This window comes from Silene latifolia, chromosome 10, assembly GCF_048544455.1.
Source record: "Silene latifolia isolate original U9 population chromosome 10, ASM4854445v1, whole genome shotgun sequence".
Lineage (NCBI taxonomy): Eukaryota > Viridiplantae > Streptophyta > Magnoliopsida > Caryophyllales > Caryophyllaceae > Silene > Silene latifolia.
This window is the reverse complement of record NC_133535.1, coordinates 12,506,444-12,518,483: the sequence shown is the minus strand read 5'-3', so window position 1 is coordinate 12,518,483 and position 12,040 is coordinate 12,506,444. Positions and strand designations below refer to the sequence as shown.

General features: G+C 35.4%; 1 protein-coding gene across 1 annotated transcript in view; it reads right to left on the bottom strand.

The window, feature by feature from the left end:
• LOC141607112 (respiratory burst oxidase homolog protein F-like) overlaps positions 1–12,040 on the bottom strand; it is a 31,207-nt gene that overhangs the window by 9,903 nt on the left and 9,264 nt on the right. Inside the window, exon 3 of the mRNA XM_074426469.1 lies at positions 10,272–10,320. Within this exon, the coding sequence (XP_074282570.1) occupies positions 10,272–10,320 (49 nt within the window). The remainder of the gene's footprint in view (positions 1–10,271; positions 10,321–12,040) is intronic.

The window sequence follows — 12,040 nt, the reverse complement described above, 5'->3', positions numbered from 1 at the left end:
TTACTTTTGATACGGTTTTCGTGCTAGTTTATATCATTTACATGCCTTTTATGTTAGAATGTTGATACTTCCGCCTTTTGATGTTTAATGCAGGAATGATGCATTTGAGGAGCAAAGGAATGAAATGGGCATTGCGGAGTGAGCAATAAGGGATACACGAAGCATGGCACGAGAATCCATAAAAATGAAGGAAGAGAAGTTAAGAAGAAAATACGAACAAAAGAGCTTCTTATTACAAGTGCCTACTTTGAAGAGCCATATATCCATTTCTACAATATATTTCCAAGTTATTCCAATTGAAGGTGAAATATTATCTTCTTAGCTTTCCAACGCCACAAAAATCGCTTGTTTCTGACAAGTAACGAAGAAATGGCGGCCGTTTGTAGTTCAGTGCGCGAAGCAGGAAATTGGTGCCTCGATCGAGTCAACCTTGGCTCGATCGAGGAACTTCATGCTCGATCGAGTCACCTATCGACTCGATCGAGGAACCAACCTAATCTATAAACTTTGCAATGTCGAGAGTTGGGGTATCTGGGAATTGGTGCTCGATCGAGTGCACCTTGGCTCGATCGAGGAACCACTAGTTTCCGCAATATTTCGCAAATTTCCTTAAGTCGGTTATGACTACTATAAATACCAAAACTCGTACTCTAGGTTATATTATGCCTTATTTTACATAGGTTTAGTATAGCTACCTTAGAAAACTCTCTCAAATACTTAGTTTATTTTAATTATTGTTCGGATCTATTGCCTTTAATTACGATATTGTTCTAATCTTTCTTCAATTATTATTTCAATTACTTGTTTATCTTTATTATTGTTCATCATGTTTTCCATTGCTATTATTGTTATTCTTTCATTATGCGTAGCTAATTTCCTCATCTAGGATGAAGGGGATCTAGGTTAATTAAAAGGGGAAAATTGATTAATTGCTAGGGAAATCATATAAGTTGTCGTTTGATTATTGTTCTTATCCCCTTATACTAAAAAAATAAGGATTATGAAATGTTTTCCCTCCAAAAGCACTTTCTTAATTAAGGAAACAAATAAGATTGATTTTCTTCCATTAAATCATATCCTTTTATTATATTTTCTTTTCATCAAAGTATAATTTTGTTATTATTCCCCCTTATCCTCCTTATGCTAAAAAAATAAGGACTATGAAATGTTTTCCCTCCAAAAGCACTTCCTTAATTAAGGAAACAAATAAGATTGATTTTCTTTCATTAAACCATTATCCTTTTATCATATTTTCTTTTCATCAAAGTATAATTTTGTTATTAAACTTTAAAATATAACTATTAATTAAAGTTAAATAAATTTGATATACTCATAAATTATATATTGCTAAATTTTTCATTTGGAGTTATTAATAATTGAGCGCATAATTACCTGTAAAAAATAAAATTATAAGCTCATATTATTAGCTTATATGATGAATTTTTTTAAAAACAATTATAAATAGACATCATTAATAGGCACATTTACTTTTTTTTTTTCCCTCCAATCAAAATACTTAGGCGTGAAGTATGAAAATTAATAACGTGTCGATTTAACCTATAACTAAAACACGCTAAAAATAACAACCCTATATATACCGCGCATGCATTGCGCGGGATCTAAACTAGTTCTAGTTAATTAACTTAGGCCTGAGTTGTTAATTAGTGTAGCGAATTAATCCTTTCACCGACCGGGTTAGAATTAATATAGGCTGCGATAATCAAATAGATTGTATCTAATTATAGCGACCGCATGTTAGAATCGATCTAAAGGGCATAATAGAGTCGACCGATCTTATGACCTTAGACAGCTTGACAGATCTAGCAATTGATTAATAGACCCCATATAATTGACTAGTGAACCGGAAATCCTAGACCTTTAATATTATTGTTATTTGCCCTTTAAATTACTTGCAATTAGTTGGTTAGCATACAAACAAAACAAACCCCCACAATTGGTTACTTTAAGACAGATTTAAATATAAACAAACTAGATAATCACCGCCTCCCTGTGGATTCGACCCTGACTTACCGCTAGCTATTTTGTTAGTAGTAGTTTAGGTTTACTTTGATTAAGGTGATACGACTTTAGCCTTATCAAATTTGGCGCCGTTGCCGGGGAGGCAACAACTGTTCTGTTTGTTTCTGTTTATTTTTGTCTTTTGTTTCAGGGAACTTCAGTTCCTTGAGACAGTTTTATCTTTTCTTGTTGTTTTTGTGTATGCCTAGGTCTAACAGGTTAGAGATTATACCTTTTGATCCCGAGCCAGAAAAGACTTTTCGGTACAGACGAAAATTTCAAAGAGAAGTAAGTCAAGTGGAAGACTTGAGTACACTTGACTACGAGCGGTATACTTTTGCAGAAGATCCGTCCCTTGAAGAGGACACTCTTATTTCTGCAGCTGTGACTTCTACAACGCCAAAGATGCCGATATTGGCAAGTTACTTCGAACCCACGGTTCATTCATGGAATTTACCTGACGCCCCGGCTGCTGTGCATATCCATGGAGCAAGAAAGTGGATGAGATAGAGAAGCTGATTTATGGAGATGATCGTCCTCCTGAGATGGTTTACAGCTGTGATGAGAATGTTGACATAGAAGCTGAATTGGATGCTTTGGAAGCTGAAATTTTTAGAGAAGAGCGAGTTAGAGTTTTTGATGCAGCTTCTATGACGGACGAAGTGCCTTATCTCCTTCCTCAAGAGGATGACCTGAAGAACAATGACCATTGCTCTTATTTTATATTAGATTTTGAGTTTGATGAGCCAGGACATTTTACATTGTTTTTATTCTTTGCTTGGACTTTTTATTGGTGCTACTTATGTTTGTGTGTAGCACATGCGCTACTTTTTGATTTACTGTTACGAGCTTTAACTTGTATTGATTATGACTTGTATGCGCATTTATTTTAAATGCAGGAAATCTGCTCGACAGGAAGGTTCCTCGATCGAGTGTCATGGGGCTCGATCGAGTCACCTCGTCTTTTGGGTCAATAACGTAGCCAGACGATGATATGATTTGCGAGGATGATTATTTACCCCTGTTTTACAGCTGGTTTGGGGGAATCATAAGCTCTTACCCGGTATTCTCTTCCCTTGTACCTTCTTTTATTGTATAATCTAGTTATTTCCCATTCTTTTTGTTAGTTGTGTCCTTTAGGTTGCTGGATTTGTGTGTGATTGCTATGTTGTAGGCATCACAATGAGGACACTGTGACATTTAGGTTTGGGGGAGGGTCTTTTATTATGTTGTGTGCATTTATATAAAAAATCCATAAAAATTAAAAAATTTATAAAATACAAAAACATGTTTTTCCTTTGTTTTAGGTCGAGTCTTGGTGAATTGAATAACAATGATGTTAAATTGCATTGTTTTTGCATTTGAATCTCAAATAGTTGTCCATGTACATTGTTTTGACTCGTTAGCCATGAAAACAAAGCTCATAATTCAAGTCTTTACCGTATTGACATGCCTTATATTGATTAGATTTGACATAATTACGTTGGTAAACTACTTAAATTCTGAGGTCTATAGAGCTTCCAAGGCCAGAAACATCAATAAACTGGTCTCATTGTCAATTAGGCTTGAGTCTGGTTTCTCCTTGTGGAATGTGTAATATCAAATTGCATAAGTGTGACATTGATTTCTTGATACTTTTATTGCTTTCATTTGACTAAGTACATGTGGATAGGCGATTCCTATCGTTCAAATAAGCCTTACATTACCTTTTGTTAGCCCGTTTGAACCCTTGTAGCCAATATTAATTACATCCTATGAGCTACAATCCAAGAATTTGCCTACCTTTTCGGGACAGTCGCAGTTGCTTGTTTATCATGTTTATTTTGCTATTATGGTTGGGTTGGGACTTATTGTTGTCATGTGGGTATAGAAAAATACTTTTAGCGATTGTGTTGTATCCTTGTGTTGGAAAAAGAAAATATGAAGCAAAAGAAAAAAAAGAAAAGAAGAAAGAAAAAATCGAAAAATAGAAAAAGAGGAAAGAAAAGAAAAGAGATTGCTTCATTTGGTTTTGTCAAGGATAAAAAAGATGGTTGTTAGAGTCTAATGTATAATTGGAGAGTAGTTTGTTAGCTCTCATATGTTGTAAAGTTGAGATCATTTCTTTAAGTTGGGTTCATTTGTTATTTTAAGATTTAGATTTGGTTTGGGTTAGCGCTGCGACTACCGTCTTAGCTCCACATATCCATAACGTGCTTTGGCACAAACCACTTCTATTCCTTTAACCCATTTGCCACCCTTATTGTCCTTGATACATGTACTTTTGTCTACATATGATGATTGCATATTAGTTGGGGAAATCCCTATCACATTAGATTACATGCATGTTTCATAAGTTGAGTGAGTGTTTCTACTTCTTTATATCTTCACATATAACTCACCCTATATACTTATGAGTGCATGAGTGAATCCGCGAGAATCCAACTAATTTGTCTTGCAAGATCGAAAGGTATTTGACATTTGTATCTAGTATGGTGACTTGAGACTTGAGCTACGTTTTCTATTTCCCGTACCTTTGAATTTGTTTTATTGGTACACTTTAGTGATTACTTTGTTACAAATATGGATAGCTTGAGATTTGTATGTGCATTAAACATTAGCTCTGAGTCGTTTATTCGCCATTTGTATGATTGCCTTTTGTATTGTGTGTTGCTTTGCTTGAGGAGAAGCAAAGAGATGGTTTGGGGGAGTTTGATGAGTCATAATTATATACATATTTATGCCTCCCCTTAATTACTTTTGATACGGTTTTCGTGCTAGTTTATATCATTTACATGCCTTTTATGTTAGAATGTTTATACTTCCGCCTTTTGATGTTGAATGCAGGAATGATGCATTTGAGGAGCAAAGGAATGAAATGGGCATCGCGGAGTGAGCATGAAGGGATACACGAAGCATGGCACGAGAATCCATAAAAATGAAGGAAGAGAAGTTAAGAAGAAAACACGAAGAAAAGAGCTTCTTATTACAAGTGCCTACTTTGAAGAGCCATATATCGAGTTCTACAACATATTTTCAAGTTATTCCAATTGTAGATGAAAGATTATCTTCTTAGCTTTCCAACTCCGCAAAAATCGCTTGTTTCTGACAAGTAACGAAGAAATGGCGGCCGTTTGTAGTTCAGTGCGCGAAGCAGGAAATTGGTGCCTCGATCGAGTCAACCTTGGCTCGATCGAGGAACTTCATGCTCGATCGAGTCACCTATCGACTCGATCGAGGAACCGACCTAATCAATAAACTTTGCAATGTCGAGAGTTGGGGTATCTGGGAATTGGTGCCTCGATCGAGTGCACCTTGGCTCGATCGAGGAACCACTAGTTTCCGCAATATTCCGCAAATTTCCTTAAGTCGGTTATGACTACTATAAATACCAAAACTCGTACTCTAGGTTATATTATGACTTATTTTACATAGGTTTAGTATAGCTACCTTAGAAAACTCTATCAAATACTTAGTTTAGTTTAATTATTGTTCGGATCTATTGCCTTTAATTACGGTATTGTTCTAATCTTTCTTCAATTATTATTTCAATTACTTGCTTGTTTATCTTTATTATTGTTCATCATGTTTTCCATTACTATTATTGTTATTCTTTCTATTATGCGTAGCTAATTTCCTCATCTAGGATGAAGGGGATCTAGGTTAATTAAAAGGGGAAAATTGATTAATTGCTAGGGAAATCATATAAGTTGTCGTTTGATTATTGTTCTTATTCTAGTTAATTAACTTAGGCCCGAGTTGTTAATTAGTGTAGCAAATTAATCCTTTCACCGACCGGGTTAGAATTAATATAGGCTGCGATAATCAAATAGATTGTATCTAATTATAGCGACCGCATGTTAGAATCGATCTAAAGGGCATAATAGAGTCGACCGATCTTATGACCTTAGACAGATTGACAGATCTAGCAATTGATTAATAGACCCCATATAATTGACTAGTGAACCGAAAATCCTAAACCTTTAATATTATTGTTATTTGCCCTTTAAATTACTTGCAATTAGTTGGTTAGCATACAAACAAAACAAACCTCCATAATTGGTTACTTTAAGACAGATTTAAATATAAACAAACTAGATAATCACCGCCTCCCTGTGGATTCGACCCTGACTTACCGCTAGCTATTTTGTTAGTAGTAGTTTAGGTTTACTTTGATTAAGGTGATACGACTTTAGCCTTATCAGTGCGCCTCCTAGATGTTGCCCAGTTCTGTTTTAATGTTCAAACGAGCTCCTCTTCTAACAAGAGCCCGTTTGAGCTTATCACAGGTCAACAACCGTTATTGCCTCCCACAGTTGCAGATTTTTATGGTGGCCGGACGAAGAAAGCTCACGAGTTTGCTAAAGAATGGAATGTCAATGCTGAGATTGATCGCGCTTACTTGGAGAAGGCGTCCCGCCGCATGAAAAAGTGGGCAGATGAGAACCGGAGGCCAAGAGAGTTCAAGGTAGGCAACATGGTCATGGTGAAGTTGAATAAGGAGCATATTAGATTTCTTAGGGGAAGAAACAAGCGACTGGTGCGAAAGTATGAAGGCCCCATCCAAGTGATCAAGCGGATTGGGGAAGTTGCTTACAAGCTTGACCGCCCTGCCTAGATGAAGTGTCACCCGATCTTCCATGTGAGCTGCTTAAAGCCGTACTATCCAGATCCTCAAGATCCAACCCGCAACAAGAGCAAGCGCGCCAACATCCGTTCCAATCAACTTCCAGCAACATCAGCCGACTAATCCAGCCTTGAAGACTTGAAGAGTTCCTGCGTTGCCGAGGACGGCAACAGATTAGGTGGAGGAGAGTGTGACGATCCGCACACTTCGAACCCTTAGGTTTATTTATGCTATGTAGTTTCATTTCCTCTTGTATATTTTTAGTAAATACTTTCCTAGTTTAGCATAGTTAGCATAACTTTTCTTTCCATAAATAGGTATATCACTATTCTACACTTTTAATGTTTCCTGCTATCAGGATGTAACTATCAAATTTCCCTCTTTAGGGAGTACTAGTCAATCAAAAATCTACTTCCTACCAAGTTGCCTTCTTATTGCTTGTTGTTGATTTCTTGTGAATGACTCTTGCCTTCACTTCACTAACAAGCCCGTGAGTGTCGATCGAGACTAGGATTCCGACACCCACAATCCGAGACCGATTACGAATGCACTAGTGCTTGACAAACACTAGTGCTTGACGCTCTCGCTTGCATTCTTGTCGAGGGTTTAGACAAGGGTGCGCGTCACGCCCCGACTCAAAGTTTCGGATCGTGACACTAGGCCCCTATCTTGGACCAGTTCCAGTCCCCCTAAGCTAAGCCCCTCCCCGACTTCTTGCCCGCATGCTTAACCACCCATACTACAATTTCTGAGCCTAATTTTTGTAATGTATTTAGGAGATACAGGTATGCTGGGCTACAACAAGGTCTATTCTTTTCGATTGAAATATATTTTTCATTAAAATTTATATTTCATGACATTACTATATATATCCCCTCCGTCCCAGTTAATAATTTACACTTTTCTATTTAAGGTGTATCAATCAATAGCTTACACTTTCTCTTTCTAGTAAATAAACCAACTCATAATGTGGGTGTGGACCATTACTTTTTCTCTTCATTCGAGTTGCTTTTGATTTTTTAATTAATTAATTATAATTTCTCTCCCCTTACCTTAATAACTGTGTATAAAGCAATTGTAAATTATTGACTCGGACGGAGGAGTAAAATAACTAGCATCGATGAGGGTTATCACGGTTCTCAATGAGTTAATGGTACTCACCAAATTTTATTTCGAAAGTTTAGATGAATCATTATTTACCCTTAATTTAGTTTATTCAAGCTCATTATTCGGTATAACTAAACAAAATGTATTTATTATACTGACAGAATGTATACTTTATGTGCAAAAATTTACTTGGTACACTAAAATGGGCTCTAGATACACAGAAACGGGTACTAGGTGCAAGAAAACTGTTAAATATTCTATCTTTTTTTTATATATGTTTTTCACACATTTTGAGACAATCACTTCTCTCTTCAATATCTCTTAAAATATTTTTTTATACTCATATAAAAGCTCGTTTCATAAGTAATTTAATGGTATAATTTTTATAATTTTTGTGCTACTATATTTTTAGAAAAATTAAAGTTAAAGGGTTATCGATCTCGAAAAACAAAGACGTCATCTAAACAAAAATAGAGGGGTACATGAAATAATTACTAGGTGCATGAAAATTAACAAAACGTATTTATCTTCGATTTTCGTCACTAGTTTATCATTTTTCAACTAAGAAATATGTCATCTAGGCTTTAAACTCCACGCCGAATCCAAATAATTTTTTTTTTGAAAAATAGAATTTGTTAAGATGGAATTCTCGAAGATCTCATGAAGTACACTAAAACTTGGGAGAGACGGTTTTTCAATAAGTTATTGAGAGACCAGTTTTCCGTACCCTTTCATTTGTATTTCGTGACCCTTTTGTTGTTGATCGTGACATAGTAATTTCGTACCTATTTTATTACATTTAGTACCACTTTTTCTTAAAATTATAAAGGGATATTCTACCGTGTACCATCGTGGTTTTCAGTTTTCTACGTTGTACCCCTCCTTTTTTATATTCTATGGTGTACCCCTAAACTCTATACATTAGTCTATAACATAACCTTATTTATTGTCATTGCTAACTTAGTTTCTTAAATGACATATTAAATCATCTATTTATCATTCCAATTACTCGATAACCTACTCATTTACTTATTAGTTCGCCGAATTACTCATTAACCCAATAAATAGTATATGAAACTAACTAAAAGTTCAAAAAATCTCCAGTATCATGTCCTGAATCATAACAGATGTTTTTAATAGTAGTTGGTGCTTAATAAAGGTCATTTGTGATGTTTCTCATATAAAATGGTGATACAACATTAATAAGTCAGAACAAAGGTCAAAGTACGGTCGTTTGATAGTGATAAAGTTAATGGAGAGTTAAACGAGGTTATGATGGAGAAATAGGTAAGAAGGTTAGGGGTACAATGTAGAATTTAAAAAAAGGATAGGTACAATATAGAAAACCAAAAAACTCAGGGGTACACCATAGAATATCCCAAATTCCCAATTATAAAACACCATCTCTCAGGAGACCTACTCAATAAAGTAAGTGATTCTACTTATGACATGAACCTTCTACTTATGACATGAAATAGGTAAAAAGGTTAGGGGTACAATATAGAATTCTGCTCTTTCATGGACATGATTTACTCAATCATGTACATGTTTTCCGTAATTACCCTTCTCATTTGCTTCACCCACTCTAAACTCTCATTGTCTCCTTCTCTCTCAAAGAAAAAAAACGCTTACTTCAAACCTAAAATGAGGATCTAAAACTTCTAATTTGTCCCCAATTTATGCAACTTAAAGTATATGGGATTATAATTTTCTGCATATCTGGAATTCAATGTCATCAAATACTAGAATTCGACTTGTGTTGATAAGTTACATGGAAGTCAATCACCAATACCATTAGCCTTAACATTCAAAAATTATTTGCATTCAAGTTCCTTCTACTAATCATTGTCACATTAATCATTCTCATTCATTCTTAACATTCCAATCCATCTTTGAAATGCTTGATTGAAAAATCCCGTAGAATTAAATTTTCCTCATATTTCTTTCTTTTTTGAACCAATTTCTAATTAATTATGGCGTTAAGATTTTTGACGATGTTGAAGATGATTTAAAGAGGCAAAATAATTACGCCAGCGAAATTTCAAACGATATTCGAACAAGTTTGGTGCAAATTTAATTCATTCATTATGTTACCCCTCCCACAAACCCTAATTAAAAAGTCAAACTCAAATTGAAGAATTCAACAAAGTTAATGTAATTTATCAATACAATGAAGTAATTTTTTATTTAATATGTAAATTGATATTCATTTAAATTTTTTGATGAGAATTAATTTGATGAATGTGTTGTAGAAGAATAGAGAGAAATTTTGACTCTTTAGTTAAGAGAAGGATAGGGTGTGGAAATATTATGAGAAAAAGTCCATGAATGAGTAAAATGTGTACATGAAAGAGCAATAACGATTATATATACGGCAGAAAAATTGCAAGGGGAAATAGGGATAGAAAACTAGTACGGTGTATGTATTATTAAATGAATTTTTCTAACGTGTGCCCTTACATCATAAGGGCACATATTAAGAAGCTATAAAAGGAAAGATTCATTAAGATAGAGTAAGTACCAAGTTAAGAAACTGTACCTCTTTGACCTCTTTTTCTGTTAATTGGCCATCCCCATTTTTATCCATCCTACATAATATTCGAAACAATAAACTTTTAGAGGTTTACCATGAAGAATTCAACAAGTCTTGTATAATGTTGTTTTGCTATAATATGAATTTCTTATGATTCTACTATTTTTTGAGGTGACCGATCACCGATTCTACGTAAGACCTTCGTACTATAGTGAAACATTATTATACAAGTCCGGTACCACGGTACGGATAGTAACATATAAATTTTGATATTTTTAGGTAAAGAAAAATAATGTTAGGTTCCTGAGTGTAAAGTAACCTAAACCTTAAGTACCTTCTGACAAGTAAACTTTTTTTTTTTTCAGAAAAATATGAAAGAAATACATGGTGTAAGTAATAAAAGGGGAAAAATAGAAATTCACTATATACTAAAAGATTAACACATCTTAAAAATTCCCGCTCAAAATTCCCGCCCATGTATGTTAAAGAGTACTGAAAAATTGCGCTCAATGTTATATTCTGACTAATTCTTATTCTCTAAATATACTCTAGCCAAATCTTTTCTAAATATACTCATTCTTAATTGACTCTACTAATTTTGCAAAAATATACCGTAAATAAATATATAATAAAATGATTTACACAATATTCATCAATCTCTTCCTTCTTAATAATATACGTAATATAATTCCAAACTCCTTATTTTCTCAATCTCTACTATAAATACATATATACAGATATTGTTTTTGCCGATTTTCTTTATTACGCGTTTAATTAGATTTTACATCTAACTTAAATGTATCATTAATGTCAAAAAAATTTCTTAATAGTAAAGTACAATAATATTAGTACTGCAAAAATAACTTAACTTAAATGTCTTTTGACATTAGTTATTTTCTTTTCTGCCTCTTACTAATATTATATTTGATGGGGCATATTCTGCACCGCTGACCAAAGTCAACACACTGAGCAAGGTCAAAGATATCCACAGCAAGTCAACGACTTAGACTGTCTAGCCGATGCATCCCATCGGCCAACTAGCCAGCGTCTCGGCCTGACAACCTGACGGCCGGGACACATACCCGCGTACTCATATCCAAGACCTCTCTCCGCCCGCCATAGGTTCATCGGCCGAGGGTAGAACGGTCTTTCCACCTGATAAGCCACTTGGCCACTTGGCCACTACGTGACAAAAGGTGAAAGCCTATAAATACTCCTCAAACCTTCTTTGAGGAGAGGATCTCACAACAAAACCTAAATACACTATTCATCTGGTAACATCTCTCTTATCTCTCTACAATACATTCCTAGCCAATTAGCATACAACTTATACCTCTAAGTTCACTGACTTGGGCGTCGGAGTGGGTACGCTTGGCACAAAGCCAAGCCCTCGCCTGTTCATTGTTGCGGGGAGGCCGAGGGAGACGATAGAAGCACGGAGGGTCTAACCCAAGACATTATTCTACAAGCCACGGGTGGTAACGATACTTGCTCTGGAATTATACCCGGAACAATTGGCGCCGTCTGTGGGGAAAGACACTAGAAGCTAGTCACATTCATTCCCAAACAAAAACCCACCCAAAAAGCTAAGAAAATGTCGAAACAACAAGATGCAGTCGTAACCGACGAAACCGCATTTTACCAAGATGATACTTTCAACAATTCTGGAGTCGTACAGCCCTCCACCGGCGGTGTAGTCCAACCGGAGTTCGGGATGCCATCAATACCCGACACGCCGCTGCCAGCCAACCAGGTCACCATCATGGGACATGTGG